The 24,851-nt window shown below is 35.2% G+C and overlaps 1 protein-coding gene across 5 annotated transcripts in view; it reads left to right on the plus strand.

Annotated features, from left to right (window-relative positions):
• The window catches only part of BTRC (beta-transducin repeat containing E3 ubiquitin protein ligase), a 163,879-nt gene that overhangs the window by 93,790 nt on the left and 45,238 nt on the right, over positions 1-24,851 (plus strand). For all 5 annotated transcript variants that reach the window (XM_046653331.1, XM_046653333.1, XM_046653334.1 and 2 more), the window contains one exon: positions 7,036-7,125. In XM_046653331.1, coding sequence (XP_046509287.1) covers positions 7,036-7,125 — 90 coding nt within the window. The remainder of the gene's footprint in view (positions 1-7,035; positions 7,126-24,851) is intronic.

The raw sequence follows: 24,851 nt of genomic DNA on the forward strand, positions 1-24,851 counted from the left end.
GCTTACTGTCTTAGATTAGTTTTGCCTTTTCTAGAATTTCGTGTAATGGAATTACACATTTTTGGGGTCTGAATTTCCCTTAGCATAGTGTTTATATGAGATTTATCTATGCTGCTGTGTATATCAATAGTTAATTATCTTCTACTGCATAGTATATTCCATTGAATAAATATGCTGAAGTTTGTTTTTCATTCTTCTTTTGATGGACACCTGAGCTATTTCCCTTTTTATAAATGAAGTTGCAATGAACGTTCTTATGTAAAGATTTTTTGATGAGCGTGTGTTGAATATTTATTCATGTGCTTATTGGCTACTTAGATATTTTCTTTTGTGAAGTATCTCAGTTTTTTGCCATTTTAGAAAATTGCATCATCTGTCGTCTTATTGTTGAGTTGTAGAACTCAACTATATTGAGTTCTAGATAGCAGTCCTTTGTCAGATATATGTTCTGAATGTTTTCTCACAGTCTGTGTCTTGTCTGTTTATTCATGATGTGTTTGGATGAGAAGTTTCTAATTTTTGAATCAAGTCTAGTCTATCAATCCTTACCCCATGATTATGAAGATATTCTTCTAGATTTTCTTCCAGAAGCTTTATAAATTCTAGCTTTTACCTTTCAGTCTATGATCCACCTCACATTAACTCTTATGTGTGCTGTGAAGTGGAGTTTGGGGTTCATTATTTTCCCCATACTTTTATTCAGTTGTTTTGCCACCATTGTTTCCCCATTGAATTACATGGGTGCCTTTGTCAAGAATCAGTTGACTGTTCAAGTGTAGTCTTATTTCTGAACCTCCTGGAGAGGAAGTACTGCTGGATGCAGAGCAAAGGATGACAACGGGTGAGGCCCTGACCAACCGCTGCTTCAAGTCCCAGCACAACACAGAGGACGAACTCAAGGTCCTCTATCTTTTCAGAGGCGTCTGTCCTTGCACCAAATACTACACTGTCTTGATTATTGTGGCTTTATATAATAAGTCTTGCAATCAAGTCGTGTGAGTCCTACATATTTTTTATTTTTAATATTGTTTTGGCTATGCTAGATACTTCACATTTCTATATAAATTTTAAGATCAACTTAGCAGTTTCTATTAAAGTCTGTGGGGTTTTGATTTGGATTTTATTGAAACTATATATCCATTTGAGTAGAATCAACCTCTCATTAATATTGAGTCTTCCAGTTTGTAAACTTGGTATATAGCTCCATTTATTTGTCTTTTAAAATTTTTCTAAGCAGTTTTTTTTTACTTTTCGGTGTACATTTCTTGCACATAGTTAGATTTATTCTTAAGTATTTAATGTTTTTCAATGCTATTGTAAATTTTTTTTTATTCTCTAATTGTTTGCTGCTAGAATATGCAGATATAATTGATTTTTGACTGTTAACCCTGTTTCCTGTCATTTGTGAATAAAGACAATTTTATTTCTTCTTTTCCAACTTATTTGCCTTTTGTTTCTTTTTCTTGCTTTGTTTGAATGGCTATGGCCTCCCATGTAATGTTGAATAAGTGTGATAAGAAGACATCTTTGCCTTGTTCCCAATCTTAGAGGGACACTTTTAATCTTTCACCATTAAGTAAGATGTTAGTTGAAATTTTTTTAGATTCCCTTTAAAAGATCGAGGAAGTTCCATTTTATTCCTAGAGTGCTGAGTTTTTTAATGATGAATGAATGGGTGTTTAATTTTGTCAAATGCTTTCCCTCCCTTATCCTCTTAATGTGGTAAATTATATTAATTGACTTTATTAAGAATTTTTGTGTCTGTGTTCATGACAGATATTGATCTGTAGTATTCTTTTTAATGTCTTTGTTAGGTTTTGGTGTCAGGGTTATGCTGGCCTCATAAAATGAGTTGGGAAGTCTTCTCCTCCCTCTCCACTTTCTAAAACTGTTTGTGTGTGATCCTGGTGTTATTTCTTCCTTAAAATTTAATAGAATTCACCAAAGAAACCACCTGGGCCAGAAGTTTTCTTTATGAGTAGATTTTTTTTTTTTAATTTTAAATTTACGTGGAATGATTTTTTTTTTTTTTTTTGTAAGGAAGACTAGCCCTGAGCTAACATCTATGCCAATCTTCCTCTGTTTTTTATATGTGGGACACCACCACAGCATGGCTTGATGAGCGGTGTGTAGGTCTGGGCCCAGGATCTGAACCCACAAACCCCAGGCCACCAAAGCAAAGCGTGCGAACTTAACTGCTACACTACTCAGCTGGCCCCATGTGGAATGATTTTTAATAGCAATTTCAATTTCTTCAATAGATATAGAGCTATTCAAAATTTCTATTTCTCATTGTGTCAGTTTTAGTAATTTATGTCTTTCAAGAAATGTGTTCTATTTTATTCAACAGATTGTAATCTGTTAATGTCTTTAATTTTATTTTAATATTCAAATTATTCCATATTGGTCTGAGGGAGCACCTTTAAGTTGGTGTCTGTGCCCCTCTGGCGTGTCTCTATCATTCTCTGAGTATTTCCAAGTTTTTCTTGTATTTTCCCTGTCCAGTCCTGGAATCAGCCATTTCCCTAGGGGGCTATGGTTCCTTTTAGTGCAGAATGGTATTTAGAAGCCAAGATTTAAACATTAACATTTATTTTACACCTAGATTTCTTTATTTTGAAAAACACGAATTCACATTGATACCTCCAGTTCCAATCCAACACCACAGGATTTGTTCTAGATTTCTCCCTTTTCATATTTGTAATTCTCTTTCCTAATAATAAGAAACCTGGTTTGATATTTTTTCATTTCAGCACTTTAAAAATGTTGTTCCCTGTTCTTCAAGGCTTCATAATTTATGGTGAAAAGTCTGCCATTGTTTATATTGTTGCTCCTGTGTATGTAGCATCCCTTTTTTCTTTGGCTGCTTTCAAGGTTTTGTCTTTGTTACTGGTTTTTGGCAGTTTGACTGTGTTGGTCCTAGGTCCTGTGTTCTTTGTATTTAATCTCCCTGTGTTTGTATTAATTAATTTATTAGTTGTATTTATATTAATCTCCATTTAATCAATGGTTTTCACCAATTTTGAGAAATATTTGGTCACTATTTTTATAGCTTTTTTTGTGTTCCATTCTCACCTCTCTTCTGAGTCTCCAATTACACATGTTAGATCATTGAAAATTGGCCCACAGATGACTGAGACTCTCGATTTTTTTCTTTTCCCTCTCTGTTCTTCATTTTAATTTCAATTATCTGTCTTTAAATTCATTGACCTTTTCTTCTGCCATCTCCAATCTGCTTTTAAGCCCATCCAGTAAACTTTTAATTTCAGATAATGTACTTTTCAATTCTAGACTTTGTATTAGGTTCACTTTAGTTTTTTATATTTCTGGTGAAAGTTTCCATCTGTTTACTCTTTTTGACCATATCTTTCATTTAAGTTGTTGAACATATTTATTATAGCTTCTTTGGAGTCTTTATGTGCTGATTGTTACAACTAGGTCATCTCAGGGTCATTTTCTCTTGGTTCCTTTTTTCTCTTGACTGTAGGTCCCATTTATCTTCTTCTCATGTCTAGCAGTTTTTGATAGTGAACGTTATAAATGATACATGGTAGAGATTCTGGATTCTTTTATCTTTCTCTGATTAAATTACTGGCTGATCTCAGTGACTTCGTGGAGTCCTGATTTTACATTTGTTAGAGCAGGTGTATTTTGGTTTTGCCCCTAATCCTAAGGCAGATCCCTTAATCCTAAGACTTACTCTTTAGTTTCAATGCAGGGTCTTTCCAAGTTTTCAGTGGAATGTTTGAGATGCTTATTAAGCCCCACTAATTTAGTAGGAATCAAATTCTAAACTCTGTCTCCCCTCATGGGCAGCAGCTGGAATCTCTACTAAGATCTTTCAGTCTTCTAAGTATTGCTTTCCATTGAAATCTTTGGAGTCTCCCATTCATGTATGTAATTTGGGAGTTAGCCATGGATTTGAGGAGAATTTGTATGCATATTTTGATGCTTCCTTCCTCCCCCATGGCTCTTTCTTTTTTCTGCGATTTCTCTTCTCAGTTTGTGGCCCCTATGGCAGCTCTGAACTCCATCCTCTGACATCTCAAGCCAATAGACTGTGGCTTTCTAATTGAATTTTAGTCACCCTGCACCAAGTAGACTGGTAAGTACCCTCAGGGAAAAAGCTCATAAACATGGATCTTACCCAGTGTGGTTCTCATCTTTCAAGATCAGTCCACTCCTCCCTCCAGTTCCTGCCTACTTTAGGTCAATCTCCAGTGCCTTTAAGTATTATTTTAAAATACTTTTTCCATGGTTTATAATTGTTATCTGCAGGAGGATTAATCCAATACAAACACCTCTGCCATCATTGGAAGCAGAACTCTTTGGCTTAAAGTTTTACTTTATTTGTTAAATACCAATTACTTGATAAATGTCTTTTAAAAACACAGTAAGTTTCCTTAAAAAAAATTTTGTGTTGTCTGTACATGAATAGTAAATGTTTGTGGTATTAGTAGTTGCAAAAGAAGTACTGAACCCTGCACCTTGAATATATGTGTACCAATAGTCCCTATACACTAATGTCAAATGATCCAACTTGTTCTTTTAAAATATGTGTTTTGAAATAATTTCAAGTTAAATGACATAAGAATAAAACAGGATAAATTTTTAAAAGTTTAACTTGTTTAAAAGGAAACCTAATTTTATAATATTATTTGTCTCCATTTTCTTAAAGTGTATTTTTATCCACCTAGGCTCTTTCCAAAGAATGATAATTGACCAAAAATTAATTATTTAAAACATTTATGTTTCCATTGCTGATATAAATAAATGAATGAATGAATGAATGAATAAATGGGGGAGAAATCGTAGCTTTTTTCTTACAGAATAATCCTAGTTAATAAATGTAGAAGGAAAGAAAGAAATTTAAAAATCACCATTAGAAACACCACAGTAAAAATTACTATAGGTAAGATCCGCAAAAGGATGTTAAAATTAGCAGGCAAAAGTTGAAGCAGGAACAGAATATTTGCATAGTCTCAAAATATTTCCATCAATATATTTAGTAATTCCTAAAGGAAAAATAATAAGTTTACAATGGAGAACCTTGGCAGACAAGACCTTAGGCCAGTGATCAGGGTTAACATCACCAGAAATACTTGTCAACATGCCTCCTGACTTGATGCATTGAGAAGGGCACATCACATCACCTCTGTGCTATCCTTCCTAATAATATATAACCTCATTCTGATCATGAGAAAACATGAGACAAACCTAAATTGGGGGACATTCTATAGGTTAACTAATTAGTACTCTTCAGAAGTGTTAAAGTAATGAAAGACAAGAAAAGACTAAGGAATTGTCACAGATTAGAGGAGACTAAGAAAATATGACAACTAAATGCAACGTGGGATCTTGGATTAGATCCTGAACAGAAAAAGAACATTAGTGGGAAAAGTAGTGAAACTCAAATAAGTTCTTTATATTGTACCAAGTTAATCCCTTAGTTTCGATAAATGTTCCCTGGTTATGTAAGACATTAACATAATGGGAAGCTAGGGGAAATGTATACAGGAATTCATAGCTATTTTTGCAACTATAATGCCGAGCTAGAATTTTAAAAAGTGAATTCTTTCCTATTGTTGGTTATAAGCAGTCACCTGTATCTTAAGATTTTTCTCTTTAATTTCAACACACACATTTATACTAGTAGTTCTCACAGAGTGTTCCTAGACCAGCAGCATTAACATCAACTGAGGACTTGTTAAAAATGCAAATTCTCAGCAGCTCTGGGGATGAGACCTAGCGATCTGTTTTATCAAGCCCTCCAGATGATCCTGATGCATGCTAAGGTTTGAGGACCATGATTCTTAAGACTAAAAGGAAATATTTTTATTAATATATTGGCCAGTTATTAGTAGTGTTTGCTTACCATAAAGTATAACCAGTATTTTTTAATTGTGGTAAAATACATGTAACATAACATTAACCATCTTAACCATTTTTAAGCGTACAGTTCAATAGTATTCACATTTTTGCGTAACCATTACCACCATCCATTCCCATAACTCTTTTCATCTTATAAAACTGAAACTGTATACCCATTAAATAATAACTCCTCATTCCCCCTTTTCCCAGCCCCTGGCAACCACCATTCTACTTTCTGTCTCTGATTTTTACTACTCTAAGTAACTCATGTCAGTGGACTCATACAGTATTTACCTTTCTGTGACTGGCTTATTTCACTTAGCATAATGTCCTCAAGGTTCATCCATGTTGTGGTATATGTCAGAATTTCCTTCCTTTTTAAGGCTGTATACTATTCCATTGTGTGTATATGTATATATATATATATATACACATATACATATACACACACACCACATTTTGTTTATCCATTCATCCATCAGTGGACACTTGAGTTACTTCCATGTCCTAGCCATTGTGAATAATGCTGCTATGAACAAGGATGTACAAATATCTCTTCGAGACTCTGCTTTCAGTTCTTTTAGGTCTATACCCAGAACTGGAATTGTTGGATCATATGGTAATTCTATTTTTAATTTTTTAAGGAGCCACCACCATACTGTTTTCCATAGCAGCTGTACCATTTTACATTCCCACTAACAGTGCACGAGGGTTCCAATTTCTCCACATCCTCACCAAGACTTGTTATTTTCTGAGTTTTTTTATAGTAATCATCCTAATGGGTATAAGGTGATATCTCATTGTAATTTTGATTTCCATTTCCCCAGTGATTAGTGATGTTGAACATTTTTTCCTGTGCTCATTGGCCATTTGTGTATCTTCTTTGGAGAAATGCCAACATTTTTGAATAACTAACCCTCCCTCCTTCCATACATAGAGTGAAGCTACTGCTGCTCACATACTTGTTCATGGGCACGTCGGTGGCTTTTGTGGGCTCTCACTTTCTTTGCTTCCCCTGTCTACCTTGTCCCTCAGCTCCCATAAATCTAGAATTTACACATAAGGTCTATTTGTGTGTTGATTTTGAAAATAAGGCAGAATTTGAAAATTGTATATGACCGTATTTTAATATTTAAACCTGTTTTCAACAAATTTTCTTTACAGACTTACAACAGCTGTGCCAGACTCTGCTTAAACCAAGAAACAGTATGTCTAGCAAGCACTGCTATGAAGACTGAAAATTGTGTGGCCAAAGTAAGTAATATTATTCATCAATGTATCATAAGATCCTTTGTCTGTAGACATCTTCAACTCAGTATTGCTATTAAAGACTATTACAGGATTATATATTTAAAAAAGAATACAGCAGGCATCATTTTATATAAAGCAGATTGCAAGTTGGAGTCTCTCTCTCTTCAAGTGCAGCAGATTTTTTTTTATTATTTTTTTCTGGTCACACTTTAGGCTAATTCATATTTTTTGCTTGACACTAGTTATGGATTATCACAAATAAAAAAGATTTCTGTACAAAAATGTACACTTATTTTTGTAAGTTCATTTATGGTTTTTAAATGTAATCAAGTATAGAGCACACCATTGAAAGGATTATGAAATATGCTATAGAAAAGCCAATCATTATATCACTATTATTATTTATTGAGTGGCTAATGATAGAAGTATTGCTTTTTATGATCTTGATCTGAGTGGACAAGTATATTTAATCATGCATATAACCAACTCTTTCTCATGTATAAATGTGTGCCATATCTATAGCCTACATACAAAAATAACCTTACATATTAGAGATCTTAGGATCTAATAATCGTTATCAACTATGACTCAGATTTTCTAAGTATCTCTAATTATTCAGGAACTTTGACCTAAATTTAGATATCAGCTATTTTGATTTTTCCAGGAAGAGGTAAAATTCCAATATGAACTCTGTTTCTAGATTTTTACTTTGCAGAATTACTGCCTTTATAGCTATTCAGAGACTTGTCACTGTTAGAACATTCCCAACTTTAACTACTTTTGTTTAATCTATTGTACACTCAGTCTCTCAGTTACTTACTGCCAGGCCTGGTATCATGTAGTCTCCATCCTTTGCTACAAAAATCAGACAGCAATATTTTTTATTTTTTTAATTTTATTTCTTAAAACATGCAATAGTCTCTCGACCTACTTTATCAACTCAAAACATATCATACAAAATATAATCATTAGAAATGATCCATATAAGAAAATGTCAGAATTTATTTAAAATTATAGTTTAAAAAGATAGAGTTAATCTATTCTGTTTCTTTAATTAGAATGTCTTAAAAATTTGCTGCAAGCTATGAATATTATAAATTTTACATATATTTATTTTTTCAGTCATTTAGTTACAACTAGCAAGTGCTGATTAACACTATTTTATATCCCTTTTTCTACATTGAGATAGAGAAGCAATTATTTAGGCCTTTAAAAATAATCTTTCTCCTTTTTGGCCATGCTGCTCTCAGTTTCACAAGTGGGTGACTTCTGGCTAAACAAGGTAAAATCTTAGCATGAGCACCGATCCAAGGACAGGGTGACGATTTTAATGAGTTTCATTGCAAGCTGGCCAAGTGAGCATCTGTTCCTTTTGTTTTCTCCATACTTTGGAAGCCAGGATCTGTAAGCTACGTAGTTATGTTGGTGTGTATCTGTATGATGTGGGTTTTGTTTTACTCTCCTACCCTCTACTTCAGTGGTGCATGGTTAGAAATCTTCTGGCATCTGGCACAATGGCATAATTTCTTCTATGCTCTTGAGTGAAGAAGTAAGTTTTCTCTTTTCTGCTCATCAGTCTGTTTTATTTCCTCCCAGATGGTGACCTTCTCATTCCATTCTTGCTTATTTTAACATTATTCTGACACCTGTATCCTTTCATCGTCTCCTTAAATAATTTAATAATGATTTCTATTATTTCCTATTGGAGTCCACCCAAATTTCTGGTTCCTTTTATTGGTCCACGTTGTGTCTTCTGGTTCATTGCTTCAGATTTGAGCCAAGTAATCAGTTGGTCAATGGCAAATAAAAAACATACAGCTGAAAAAGTTTTGTTCTTGTAACAGCCTCCAGTGAGATGCCAATAACATGGGAATAGGGAAAGAGTTTTCTCTTTTTTATTTACATATGTTATATGTATCTCATGATTCTGTACTGTTTCTATTGGCCTCATTTATTGCTTGACCTTTGTAAGGTAATGACTTGCCATTATTTTTGTAAGTCTGCAAGCTTATCTGTATTTCCTGCTCCTCTTCACCTTTAGCCCTTAACTGAATAGTTTCATATACTACACTTGATAATGGCTGCAGTGGTTTTTAACTTGGTACAAGTATCTGTTGTTGATTCAGATTGTGCTCCAAAGTGGCCTTTAATGTCCAACCGTCTCCATGTGAGAGCAACTATAACATAGATATAGCAACCATTTTTGTCTCTAGTTCAAAGCAACTAATTCTGATAAGAGTGACTTTGGTTTGGGTGGAGATAGTAGTTAAAGGCCAGAACTGTATTACTGAATGCTGCTTATATGAGTTTTAGAGAACACATTAATACCACTTATTTCCCTTAAAAACAGCAATGTTATTATGTTCAGACCCATATAGTATCTTTGCCAGCAATATCTTACAATAAATGTTTTACAATAGGTCTATGAAAAGGGACCCTTAGTTCTCTTTAGTATACAAGAAAACAAAGTTGTAAGACAGACTACAGCCACCATAGACTAATAATAATCTTTTGAATCTCTAACTTGAATAATGAGACCTAAGAAAAGATTTAAAAATAAAAATGAAGGAGAGGTCATTTTATTGGTATAAGTTAATTCAAGTAATATTTGGAGGCATTGAAATTGTCTTTTATTTTCTTCCAAAGCCTTTCTTCTTGCTAATTATAGCCCTGTAGTTCATGAGATTTGTGTTTGGAACATGATGAGCTCTGTATTGTAGCTTTAAATGGACAGTCATTATTGACTGCCAGCTTAGTCTTTAAAATCAATAATTACATTGTACCTAATTGTCAACCTTCATGATGTTTTTTAATTGGTAAAGAAAACTAACTGGAAAAATGAAAAGCATTAATTTTCTATGTTACCTTTTTATTGACTTTATTTAAATATTACGGAAAATTTTGGTTTCAGGCTTTCTCCTAATTTACCCTTACACACACACAAGACACATATAGTTAAAATTGCGTTGTTTGAACACATCTGCCTAGATTCCTGTCCGGGTGGGAGAGGTTCTGCTTCTTTCTTCTTTAGGAAATAAACCCCTCTGTGGCCTTTGTGGGTGTTCTGTATGTAGTTGTTGTTGTTTGTTGTTACTGTTTTGTATTTGAGACTAATCTGTTTGCAACTGACTGAGACAGAAAAATGTGATGTTCCTTTCCACTCACTCCAGATTTTGATAGAAGACTTGTTTTATTTATTTCCAAAATTATATCCGCAGGAAACAAGCTGTTTAAATTCAGATTATGCTGAAGCAAAATGGTCCTGGTATGAGAAGCAACGTGCTGTTTTACGAGCACAGAGTCCCTTTTCTCATAACTGATTGATAGTAAATATTTTCCTGAAGAATTATTACCAACCATGAACAGTGCAACTGTTTCACTTTTTTTCTGTGCTACTTGCTGTACCAGCCATTGTCGGTAATTAAGATCTACAATTCACAATGCAGACGTTTGCACTTCCTCTGGGTCTGTGCTATTTATAAGGCATTTCAGCTGTTCAGAGTTTCTTTTGAGTTTTAAACTACATGTTAACAGGCTTCTTTAATATACTGTTCTACAAGTAGCATGTCAGATGGTCCATTCTTCACACAGGCCCTTCTGTCAAATATAAACATTAGCTTTGTGGAGAATATATTAAGATTTAACCATATCATTGAGGCCAATGTGGTTGGAAAAACTCTGGAATGTAACATGTAACACTTTAGACTTATTGCTGTTTCAAAAGGACAGGAATAAAATTCAGAAATATTTTTTCTTCCATCTTTAAATGTTCATATGAATTTAATGAGTGTTAGTAGGGCTTATGGAGAGGGTCTGAGATGTACTAGTAAAGTGACTTTTCCAAGCTCACTTTGAAGTAATAATAGAATGAGGGACCCTTGTTATAGACAAGAGTTTGTGTGTTTGTCAGGAATGCAAGAATACATAACCTTCTAGATGTGCGTAATATTTAAGAATACAGACATAGGGCACCAAAATGGATCAGCAGATTGACTGCACATTTGTTGTGTAATCAGCTTCAGGAACCCTAAGTAGCATATGCCACTGGAGAGGAAAGTGTAAGCAGGAATCCTTGTGTATTAAAATTGGTAAAATTCAAAGTCATTTTCAATCATTTCAAGAGAGTAAATTAAAAAAAAAAGTCCTGACCCCAATGAGAATCTACATGAATTATATCCTAGAATCGAAGTAACTGCTTGCACAGTCTCCTCGCTACTTGCACTCATTGTTAAACATACAAGAAAAAGAAACTAAAAACTGAAAGCTGTCAACAAAGTCTGTTTAAAACCTTGCCCTGAGTAGGGATTAGACTGACTGTTTTTGAGCCTGAAGTCAGCTGCATTGATTCTGCGTGTTAGCTGCCAGCATCTTCCAGCAGAGCAGATCTGTGGAGAAAGGCAGGACATGGGTTTCAGTGCTGATTTCTTGATGGCCCCTTGAATATATAACAAAGCCTTTCCAAGGCAGTTTTGTTTCCTAAAACCTAAAAGTTTCTGTAGTTCTTTTGAACTACATTGTTTCTTTGAACTTTTTCTCTTCAGTGCTCTTTATGAACCTTTTTTTAGATAGCAGCAGCGGTTCAACTGTTGGGAACCACTGGTATATCTGACTGAGGCTCTTCAGGATGCTAGAACCTATTCACATTTCTATCTAGCCAGGGAGCTAATAAGGTTGAGTTTGTCTTTGTGGATTTATCTAGATTAGCATGAGATGAGCCCAGTCAGTGTTTCCTCAATGAAAAAGGAAAGGTTGGGAGAGAGGGGTGAAGGAAGAAAGTTCTTCATCAAGAGTTGACTGCAATATTGCCTGCTGATGCATGTCGGATCACCCACACGAAGAGATCACATGGCTTCTCCAAAAGTCAAACGATCAATTCGCCTCGTTTTGGCTCTGTACTTAATGCACAAACAGTGCGATCTGTGGGGCTGTAATTGCATTGTTAGGGCCAAGGAACAAGCCTGTGCCTTTTCAGCAGACAGCTGGCAGGGAGAGAGGCATGTTGTTAGGAAAGAGAGAGGCAAGGCAAATAAAATTACTGCTAACGCTCAGAGATCGGCAGGAGTCCTACTTGCCTAATCTTACCGGTGGGAGCAAGCGGCTGTTGTAATCCAATTATAGCAGCATAAGCAATTTGTTAGACACTCCGCATAATGTAACAATTTCCCAATAAACTCTGACTTGTAATAACGTCGGCAAGAGTCCGCATAAATCTGCCCGAATGGTGGGGGCTGGAGCGTTCGGCTGGGGGCTTGTAATTGGCGCCATCAGCACGTTTTGCGGAGTGCAGTATGGTGCAGTCTTTTAGTGCAGGAATTTTAAGGAGAAAAGCATGGCACACGTTTCTTAGAAAAAGAAAAGTGGCCATTAAAAGGGGAGAAGCAAGAAGGGTATACTCTTGCCTTCACATTACCTAGGAATCTTAGTGTAGAAAGAAAACAGGAGGAAGCCATGTTTTCTTCTAATACTAAAGGAGGAGAAGGGGGTAGAGTGTGTGGATTAAATTCCTTTATTTAAAAGGATCAGTTTCTATTATTTATATCCTCCTTCTCCAGGCCCCCAAAATGCTGTTCAGGCAGCATTTAGCTAACATTTTCACAAAATGTTCATAGCCAGACAAGCCTAGAAATGCCAAGTTTAAATTTATTTTCTTTTAGAGTTTAGCGTTTTCTTGACAACAGAGAAATATATTTTCTTTGTGCCCAGGACAAATCTTTTAAAGATATTATCTCATTGAATAGCAAACCTTTCTGCAGAGTTCTGCCTTCTGCTTTAAGAAACCATCTTTTACTGAAGGGTTTAAAACCCAGCTTGTTGTTTGCTTAGCTGGCTTTACTACGCTGCTTATTTTCCAATTCTGAAATATATTGTGAATAGCTGTGATACTAGGATCAGTAATCTGTCTTGTTGAACACTTACATTGTACAAGAATATAGTTTTTCTTATTTAAAACTATACCTGTATGATCATTATAGAAATAATTTTCATTCCTGAGTCATAAAATTTCTGTTTTGGAAAAATATTTGTTGTGTGGAGCAAAATAGAATCTCCATTATTTATTGATTGATTAGCATTTATAGTCATAGAATAGAGTTTCTTATTATGTGAGGTATAGGAGGTGAAGAATGCTCATAGATTTGAGTTAATAGATAGATTTTCATGCTTCTGAGTGTGTATTAAATGTTATCTACTTTCTTATGCCAACCCAGCTCTTCATTATTGTTAATTTGTGTCAAAACCAGGCTTCTGAAATAAGTACAGGATTCTTCAAAATATTATGTTGCTGTGGGTATTATTACAATAAATATTTACTTTCAGTATAAATGTTTCCTTCTACTGAAGCAAATGCTGCCTTGTTTGACTGGAGCTACATCAATAAACTGCAGTACTTCTAATAAAGCCACTCAGTGTCTGGGTTTAACTAATGGCTGATTTTCATGGCTTTGACAGTGAGCTGTGTGCATTATTTTCTCCTGATATTGTAAAAATAATGAGAGCAAATTAGAACAATCAGTTTACACAGATAGCTCCTGATTGGAGGCGATGGGCAATATGGCAGCAGGTAATCCATCTTTGGGCTCCTGTCACATTAACTTCAGCAGTGTGAAAAGATCAGGTGGGGTAAGCAGGGATCCTGCCCAATCGGAACACTGAAATTAATGAGAAGAGCATTGTTCTGTGATCAACCTTTTAATTAGCAAGACTGGAAACAGAGGGAGTGATGAAGGCAGCACCACAGCTGCACAATGCCAGGCACCATTCCTGAAAAGAGAAAGAAAAAAGATCTGTGGGTTTTACATCATACTTTTCTTGCAGTATACAGACATTGTGTTTCCACTCTAGAGATGATTTACAGACTTTGAGAAATACTGCCTACTTTCCAAAGTAATGTCTCAAATATGGTTGATGCATTAATGTTCTATAGACTATATAATTCTATCAGGGATCATTTAGGATTTTGATTACCAGCACACTTTCTTTGGCATTGCACTCTGAATTTAACTTTTGATTTTTTAAAAATCAGGTAACTTGGGGCCGGCCCCATGGCCGAGTGGTTCAGTTCGCATGCTCTGCTTTGGCGGCCCAAGGTTTCAATAGTTTGGATCCTGGGCGCTGACATAGCGCCGTTCATCAAGCCACACTGAGGCAGCGATGCACATAGCAGAGCCAGAAGGACCTACGACTAGAATATACATCTGTGTAATGGGGGGCTTTGGGGAGAATAAGAAGAAGAAAAAAATCAGATTGGCAAAAAAAAAAAAAAATCAGGTAACTATAGAAATTAAATCTTAAAAAGGTCTGCCTTATCAACCTTCCACCACCTCATTTCTCCAATTTAGAGTTTTCCTTGCAAGTAGCGTGAGAGTTTTCTGGTTTGGAGCACTTCTGTTACTTTGTTTCCAAGAGGAGCAAAATCTAAGCAGTAAGCTATGGCATGTTTAAATTGTGTTCCTTTCCTGATTCTGTTTACTAGGAAATTCACTGTTTTGTTTTTGGTTTTGTTTTCCCTATGCCATGTTTATAGGAGCAATAGGGTTAAAAAAAAGTCTGTGCAGTAACTGAGACTAAAGGCTGATTCATCAATTTAAAGCCCAGTTATACTAAAATTTTAGCTTTGTTAATCATCCTTATAATGTCCTAATATTGGAAAATATGGTATAAGGCTATGGAAGATGTTAATGAGTCAATTTTCTCTACCAAATCAGTGCCTGTTTTCTGGTCTTTCTTTGGCACGCTTTAACTTTGGGAAAGTATATGAGGCCATCAGGATTTGCAATATTTTAATCTTTATACCTTAGGCTTGGTGGCTTACTGTAAAAGCAAGTAATATAATGTAGGCTATGTAAGTGAATCCAGATATCTTCCAAAGATATGTAAAATAAATTTGTTTTCTTGATATTAACAGTTAATTGACTTAGGCATTTATTTAAAGTATTAACACATTAAAGCCAGTTATCAGGTACCCATCTGAGTACAGAATTATCAGGAAAGAGCCTAAAGTTTAGTAGGAAATATCAGGTTAAGTGTAAGGTGATCTTTTCCCATCATGGTTAATAGGACTTTTTTCATAATATGTATAACTAAATGGAGATTCTAGCTTTGCAGCCCTAAGATGCTATATTTACGGCATGTAAGTTCCTAACATTATACTTCTATGCAAAACTCATGAAACAAATACACTTTCTTTCCTCCTAGTACCCATCTACCTACTCCCTTCCCCCCAAAGAATATTTAGTATAGCTCTTGGAATTCTGTCAGAAACTTGATTTATTTATTTTTTTACTGATAGTGAGCTTTTCCTGATAATATTCATTTAGACTTAGACGTATTAGTATTTTGGGATCAATGACTTAATACTAAATAGTCTCTAGGACTTGCCCCCTACATGCTTAAAGAGAATGGTGCTACTGTGCATATTAATATTTTAAAGCACACTTGTTAGAATTCTGCATGATACTTTTCTGCTTTCCTTAATCTGGAAGAGGGATTTTTATTCTTATAGCTTTTATGGATTTTTATGGCTTTTCATTCTCCTCTCTTCTAGTTTGATAGTTTCAGAAGACAGGGCTCATAAGCTTTCCATGAATAAATATGTTCTTAGTCATGTGGTGTAAATAGATCACTTACAAAGCTTGTGAAACCCGAGCTCTCCTTTTGAACCTTTCAGTACCCATGAGCTCAGGATCCATACATGTAAAATTTTATTCTTGTGTCGTGACTTCAGCTTGTAAGACAAATGAGCTATGAATCTAAATGAATGCTGTACTCTATACCAAGTTTCTACAAAAATAAAATTGTATTTTTCTCTTTTTCCTACAATTCTGGAATTCCATCTGACTTAGTGCTCTTGCCAATATTTGTTCTTGTTGTTAGAGTTCTTTTCCAGTAAGATTTGCTTCTTAAGATCAGTGTTACAGTAGACTGAATGACCAAGAAATTCCCTTTTAATTTCCTAACAGAGCTAGAGTTACAAGTCACCTTAAATTCTACTAATCCCAAATCTCATCAATAGGGTTCACTCTGAGAAATTTTCATTAGCCTAGTCCTTTGGAGCTCACCCAATACACCCTTATTTAAAGTTATTATTTCTAGAACCAGTTGAATCTCTGAGCCTATTATAATCTTTTCTAAGTTCCACCCCCCCCCCCCCTCAATTTTTAGTTTTGGGATATGTTCCTATATAAGAAATTGAAGAATGTGCAATTTCTTTCTTGTATATCTTCAGGAGGGAAGACCTTTCATCTTTTTTTTTTTTTTTTTTGGTCTAGTTTTGTACTACTCAAAAGTTTGAGAACGAGAGAGAATACATCAATATTCATTAAGCCCCTGTGTTTAGGCACTATAGTGCTAGCTATGTTATCTATTTCAATCCTCATGTGCATGTGATGAGATGGATGATATTACCCCTATTTTACAGATAAGGAACTGGAAACTTAGAGAAGTTAAACTTTTTCCCAAGTTTTCACATCTCTTAAGTTGTAGAGTCTAGTTTTAAAATCAGCTCTCGCAGACTTCAGAATCCTTCCTCTACTACACCAGGTTATCTTTCAAGTAGTATTTGGAGGCCTTTTGTGTGTGTCCTACCACTATACTTGACCTCACACTATAGCTTTTCTCCGTTTGATTTCTATAGCGTTTTTGACATCTAACAAATGTTATTTCTTCATCTCCTCTCCCCGCCCTTTACTGCTTGTAAAATATCTTGTTCTGACTGAACTGAGCCAAATGTGTATGTTTAGAAAATGTAAGTATCTCTATTCTGGGTCTACCTAGTCAATAATTCCACTATGTAGCTTTAAATGCTTATTCACTAATAATCACCTACCTCATAAACATAAGTCTTTAAAGGATCTAAGATGACCTCATGGCTCCATGTTCCATTGTTCTATAAAATAAGTGGGACAGTATGAGTCCAATACAGCTGGTTTAAGTGGTGACTCATACCTTAGTAATTGTTTTAGAAGTTGTTTAGGAATACAGATCTCATCCTACTGTATGTCAGGATTTATGGTGTAAACATACATTGGCAGTCCTTTTATTCCAAAAATTTATTTTTCCTGGTTAAGCTTGGTAATTAATTTTGTCAATTAAAAAAAAAAAATGTCCCTTAAGGCTTCAAAACCAGTCTCTGTCTGATTACACTTCAGTAAATATTTTTACATTTGTATGCATGCTTCTAGATAGTTTGGTGATTGTGAAGACGTGGTGAGGATATCAGAATTAACACTTGGACCTTGACATCCTCTGTCTGCTTCAGACAGGAGAGAGGCGGCTTTGGATAGGAGTGAGCAATTAAGAAGAAACAGATTTATCAGAAGCAAATGAAAACAAAAAGCAAACAAACATGAATACTATTGTGTGTGTGTGTATATATATATATGTATAAAATCTCCCTGGATATTCTCTAATGGAAAGAATAGAAGTTTTTCATAGTTAAGGTTCATGTAAATTTCACGCTCAGACTTGTAAAAATATGCAAGTGCTTGCTCACATGGAGCACTAAGACCATGACAAACAGGAATGTCGAACTATTTCTGGAAGAATGAACATATTTAATTATGTTTTGAACCTCAGACATCATCACTTTAACTTTATTCACATTTTCTTGGGATATCTAATAGCATAAGAAATTTAATTCTAAAGATTTAAAAAAAAGAAAAAAAACCTGAGAGCAAGCCAAAAGAGAAATACAGAGAGAAAACTGTTTAAAACGAGATGGTTCCTACAGTGTTAACTATGGAGTGTGTAGCATGACTCTGTAATGGAATATCATGGCAGGGGGTATAATACTGTAAATAAGATGAATATGCCACTTGTGGATTAATGGGCAACCTAAAGAGTGGCTGTATTTAATCTTTGTGTGAGATTCATTTTCAGTTTGTGTATTTTCTCTTATTGTGATTGGAGTACTTTACAAACCTGACAGTTTAATTAGGGAACTTTAAAAAAAAATATATCAGTTTCCTTGAACTTTGCTTTATTTTTATTTATTTATTTTTGTAGGATTACTATAGTGTCATCTTAGACTCTAAAATTGATAGGTTGAAGGAGTTTTCTTTAACTTTTTCTCTGGGTAATACTTAAAGAGAAGAGGTGGGTTCTGAAATTAAGTCTAAGAAATACAGCTATCTTTTATATTTTGTTATGAACAGTATGGAGTACGTATAGATACCACATGTATCAAGATTACAGTAGGTTCCATTTGCAGTGATACAGTTTTGTGGATATGGGATGCTTTTCAAAAGTTTGGATACTAAGTAATGTAAATTTGAGTACATCTAGCCTAGGTCATTATAGGAGCCACCCTCTCAACATTATAACATGAGAACGTGCAATAAGTGTAAATTCTAAGTGAGAGCTTTATATAACTAATTTTTTTAGTCAGCTGTTTAGGTTGATACTATTATTTAGTGTTCTTGAAACTTCAGATGTTTTAGATTCAGACTATTATTTACTCCCTGCTTCCCCCCAATTGAAAATGTGTGATAAAAGTTACTTATAAAAGGCAAATTGTATGCAAAAGTAAATTGCCTTCATTGTAGAGTTTGAACAGGACTAATTTTCACTTACAGAAAGTAGATTCTCAAATTATATTTGTTGTGTTATTGACTTCTAAACAAAATTTTTTTAAGTATTAAAATTCAGAGATTGTGTCACTAAATTTGACAGTCTTTTTGTACCATTATTTATTGAATGTTTACAATGTGCCAGACACTTGGCTAAGGGTTTTATATACACTCTGACTTAAATCCTCACAACACTCTCACTCCATTTCACTTACAAATAAACTAGAACTCAGAGAGATCAAGCAACTTGCCCAAGATATGTTGCAGAACTGGCACTTGAACCCAGCCATGGCCGTGTGCTTTCAACCACTGTGTTTTATGAATTTTAGTACATAGTGGTTAGGGTAGATGTAGCAAATGGGGTAGATTATCTAAAAAGCTCTCTATTAAATGTTAATAATTTGTTAAAAACTGGCCAGGATTTGGAAAACACTGAGTATGCAGGTTGGTTATAAAAAATCATGATGCAGTAATACATTTTAGGTTTGTGTTCTTCTCTTGCGCTTATAGTATTTTCCTTTTCAGCATTCCATATGAGATGATGAAAATTAAAAATACCTCAATTAGCAACCACAAAAAAAGTAAAACCGTTAACTGAACCTTGTAATCTCCTCTTGCTGTCTGTTAGGATTTTCTTTTCAGGCTTTGTGTGTAATAAAACAGTTGCTTAATTAATGCCAGGGTTCTGAAGCCTTTGGATGCCACAAAAGAGAGTGAAGTGGAGAAACCAAGAGGCAACATTAAATAGCTTTTCTGTTGTGTTAATTTAGATCTGTCATTCTTGTTCTAGTTCATGATAGACGACTCCCAACAGATACTAGGTGAATTGAAAGAGAAGCAATAGTGAATCCTGTCTTAGGAAAAACACAACTCATGATTGAAGCTCTCAGTAGGTTTAATGAATAACTGTTTTCAGATAATATTTCACCCCTAGTTTGAGCTGCTGTTGGAATGAAGTGGCCATGTTAATGTGACCAGCGAAGATGATGCAAAACCAAACTACGTGGTGATTTGGCATCTTGGCTTTGTGGTATGTGCAGGAAAGATCCAGGACTGGTGTCCATAGTGTACTGTCTTTGGCAGAGAGGTGCTTGAGTGTAACCAGAGCACAAGAGAGGAAGTCATACTGACTTGTATTAATGTCTATTTAGAATACTAAAAAAAAGAAATGGTAAAAATTTCCCTTGGAAATTGCTAAAGTTTCCTCTAAGTATGGACACACTTTTTGAGGGATCCATGTACTAGGAAAAGGTAGATGGGAAATGTTTGTTTCCTATTATAACTCAAAAAAAATTTTTCTTAATTTTAGAATGCAAAATAATGAATGACACATGATAGTCTTTGGTAAAATGAATTTACTTTTAAGGTAACTCTTTACATTCTCTTCTTTTTCGTTCTCTCATTCTCCCTCCTTGATTCAAGAAACTTATTAATTACCTAGTTTTATATTTGTATAATTTTAACAGGAGTGTTGAAAAGCAATGTTTCTTTCAGAGTGGGGAAGATTTGAAATCCAACAATGAAAAATGAAGCCCTTTTTATTGCTGGCTCAATTCCCAATTGGTTATGTGTATTATAATCATTGAACTTTTAGAGCCTGCTCAAATTCTGTCTGGAGTGCATAGGATTACAACATCGTATCTAAATTATACTTTCTGGTGGTATCCAAACATAAAGTAAACATTGCTGAGTGGAAGCACTGATGACATGATTTCCAATGGTTAAGGTGTCAGTGAAGAAGGGAGTTTAAAATATGGGAAAAGAATATAGGCTTCACTTTGAGTAAGTCTGTATTGTCCAGGGGGTTATTTAATGCTAATAAATACTTTGTTTTAGAATGAATGGAACTAGGTTAAGTGTTTACAGCCAAACTTTTCTCTTCTCCTCCATCAAAGGGCAAGGTTCTCCTAACACTGACCTACTTTGTTCTTAAACAGTGCTTATAGGTACAATGGTTATACAGCCATGAAGAGAAAAATAGATGAAGACCAGAAGAAATTTTTAGTAGGAAGTGCTTGGTAGCATGTTTCTTTGTTGGTGAGACATAATGTTGCCACAAATCATGAATAAATATTCTGAATTCTCTAATATTATAGCAGTTGTAACCATTTTTAAGCCTTTCTAAGTAGATATTTCTCTCCTGGCTTTCTATATTGTGGACTTTACAAAACTGGCTTAGGCAGCCTATTAATTATTCATATCATAGCAACAATTAAAGCAAATTAAAAATAAAAATCGCCATATTGCATTTAACCGTGGGCAGCACCAAACTGTGTCAGCTCTGTAAGGGCCTGTGGTGTTTCCTTAGTTAAAAGTGCTAGAGGGAGCTCTAACCTTGTTCAGAGAAGTGGCATGTGAGAACAATTGTCTGTATGTGGCCATAGGGTCTCAAGTGAAGATAGAAGCTAAGGCTGTTACATGGCAAAAATTTAAATCTTTTTTATTGGGACTCCCTGTTTCCTTTATTTCAGAAAATAGGGATTAAGACTGTCTGTCTGTAACCAAACAGGACTTTATTCACCCTTATCTCTCTTTCTATGCATATAATCATCTCCTCCTCATACAGTATTCAGGACACCCTGAATTTGGCTCAGTGAATTTTCACAAAATGAGCACACTTGTATAACCACCACCAAGATTTTTTAGAAAAAGAAAGAAAGAAAGAAAAAGGACATTATCACAAGCCCATTCCTGTCCTCCTTGTCACTCCCTTCCCAAGGGTGACCATCATCCTCTCTTCCAGCATCATACATTAGTTTTACCTGTTTTTGAACCTCGTACAAATGGAATCCTACAGTACATATTCTTTACTGTCTGACTTATTTCACTCAACAGAATGATTTTGAGAGTCATATTGTTACGTATGACTTGTCAGTCAGTCATTTGAGTTGTAATTTGTTGATTCTCATTTATGTGTAGTATTTCATTATATAAATACACCAAACTTATTTATCCATTTTACTTAGGTGACCATTTGAATTGCTTTCAGATTTTGATAACTACAAAAAAAATTTTGTAAATATCTCTTGGTGTCTATGTACAATGAATACATGTATTCTATTGGGTATATAGCTAGGAGGGGAATTGGAATTTCCAAACTAGTGGTACCGATTTTTCTTGCCAGCAGTGAATGAGAGTTCCATTGTTCCTTTTCCTCACTAACCAGCACTTGTTGTCTGGCTTTTTCATTGTAGCCTTCTGGTGGTGAGTAGCAGTATTACATTGTGGGGATTGTTTTTTTTTTAATGTGGTAAAAATATATATATGACAAAATTTACCATCTTAACCTGTTTTAAGTGTACAGTTCAGTAATGTTAAGTATATTCACTTTGTTTTCACGTGTGTTTTAATTTAAATTTCCTTTAACACTTAAAATTGAGCATCTTTTTATAAGTTGATTGACCGTTAAGTGTGAAATGCCTGTTCAACTCTTTTGCCCATTTTTCTATTGGGTTTTATGTATTTTTCTTAATGATTTATAGGACTTCTTTATAAATTCTGGTTACAAGTCCTTTGTCTGATATGTGTGTTGCAGATATTTTTTCCCACTCTGTGATTTGCCTTTGCACTTTTTTAATGATGTCTGTTGATGAACAGAGGTTCTTGATTTTAACATAGTCCAATTTATCAATTTTTGTCTTTGTGTACCATGCACCACGTAATGACATTTTGGTGAACAATGGGCCGCATATGCAACGGTGGTCCCGTAAGATGAGTGCCATCTAGCCCAGGTGTGTGGTAGGCTATACCATCTAGGTTTGTGTGAGTACATTCTATGATGTTCGCACAATGACAAAAATCGCCTAACGACGCGTTTCTCAGAACGCATCCTCGTCGTTAAGTAGTGCATGACTGTAGTTAGTATTTTTACATTCTCCTTGAGAAATCTGTGCCTACCCAGTGTTATGAAGATATTCTCTTATGTTCTAAAAAAATTTTTTTTTGCCTTTCATGTTTAGATCTGCAATCCATTTGCTTTTTGCGTGTAGTATAAGGTAGAGGTGAGAGTTTTGTGAGGTTTTTTGATGTGATATTCAGTTGATCCAGCACCATTTATTAAAATGTGTATTTCCCACTGTACTGCATTATTTCCTTTGTCATAGATTACATGATCATATATGTATAGGTCTTTGTCAGATCTCGAACTCTGATGGTAAGCCCTCCAGCTTCATCATTATTCTTCAAGATTACCATGGTTATTCTTGGCCATCTGCATTTTCATATAAATTTTAGAATCAACTTGTCAATATTTACCATCTCTGTAACCTTCACATTGGCTAGTATAGCGTTTGTATGTAGAAAGTCCTCAATGTGTTTGTTTAAATGAGATAACTCCAGTACACACAAAAATTCCCTAAGTTATTGTTTCCTCTGATTTTGTCCAGAGCCTTTGAGCCTTGCTCTACTGGGCTGCTCTTACAATCTAATCACATTTTAAATTTTCTTTCTTTCTTCACAGTTCTATTCCAGATCATATCAGTTAATGGTGGACAGACAAGTTAGCATATTTTTAAATATTCAAATTCATAATTCCCCTTCATAGGGAATTTGGTATGGAGTTTCAGTTAAAACTTTAGTTTCAAAGTTTGGTGGGCAGGTCCTGATATAGCCTGAATTGGTGACATGATTTCTGTGTACTAGCAAACAATAGTAGCTACCTTTATTGAGCATTTATGTGCCAGACCCCATACAGTAGAGCCTTGCCCAAGATCACATAGCTACAGATTATACATAATCTCCTGTTACTTCTTTTAACAACCCTGTGAAATAGGCGGTAGTATACCCTACCTTTACAGATGAAAAAAATAAAGCTTAAAGAAGGTAACTAACTTGCTTAAGCCTACAAAGTTTGTGCATTGCAGACCCAGGCCTTGAACCTAGGTTTGTCTGACACTATGTAGTACTACCTTTAAACTAATAATTCATTTTACTCACTCCATAAGTAGTGTCCAGCCTCCTTGCTGTTATGCCTAAGAATATATCCTCCAAGATGTCTTTATTCTGTCTTCTTCTCAACCCCACCCCACATTGTCACTGCTACTCTCTTAGTCCTTGTCCATTCTGATGTCAGCCCACTCTTCCAGCTTTACTTACTTACACTATAGACCCATTAAATTGCTCACTGTGAAAAAATACTATCACCGTGGGGCCGGCCCAGTGGCGTAGCAGTTAAGTTCGTACCTTCCGCTTCAGTGGTCCAGGGGTCCTGGTTCAGATCCCGGGTACAGACTTGTCAAGCCACGCTGTAGCAGGCGTCCTACATATAAAGTAGAGGAAGGTGGGCACGAATGTTAGCTCAGGGCCAGTCTTCCTCAGCAAAAAGAGGAGGATTGGTGGTGGATGTTAGCTCAGGGCTGATCTTCCTCAAAAAAAAAAAAAAAAATCACCATGGAAGATGATGCCACAAATTCTGTTTGTAACTTCTAATGAAACTTAATCTTTCAAATGGAAATTGAGGCCCAGTTCTTTTCCATATTCATTTATTTATTGCAGTAGCTAATATGCTACCTTGACCTTGAGGACACTTGATGGTCTTTGGGATCTGAAAGAAAAAGTTCTCTTAGGGGCCAGGCCTGTGGCATAGTAGTTAAGTTCACATGCTCTGCTTCAGTGGCCTGGGGTTTGCGGGTTCAGATCCCAGGCGCAGACCTGCACAACACTCATCAAGCCATGTTGTGGTGGCATCCCATATACAAAATAGAGGAAGACTGGCACAGATGTTAGCTCAGGGCCAATCTTCCTCACCAAAAAAGAAAGGTCTCTAAGATACCTCAAGCTATGGGCTATAATGCTGAAAATTAAGCTGGCAGAGAACAGCAGCCAGATGATCATGACCACTGTAACAGTGATAAAGCATTAAGAATATCCCAGTAGGTTTTTCCTATTTGCAGCCTCTTCTTGTAGCCATACTACTTTGATTTGGCCCTAAATAAGACAAGTTGGCATATTAAATTGATAGAATTTTTTGCCTGCATGTGAAGTAAAGGGATTTTTAATAGAGAGATACATTCATTTATTGACAATTTTCTAGAAAATTTTTCCTTAAATACTGGGAACTATGGAGAGATGGTTGGGGAAACAAGAGTAAATATGAAAGAAATGAGATGTGTAAAAGAAATGAGACACAGAAAACTTAAAAAAGACATTATTAGGTCTTCAGATCCT

Source organism: Equus quagga, chromosome 2, assembly GCF_021613505.1.
Source record: "Equus quagga isolate Etosha38 chromosome 2, UCLA_HA_Equagga_1.0, whole genome shotgun sequence".
NCBI classification, from domain to species: domain Eukaryota; kingdom Metazoa; phylum Chordata; class Mammalia; order Perissodactyla; family Equidae; genus Equus; species Equus quagga.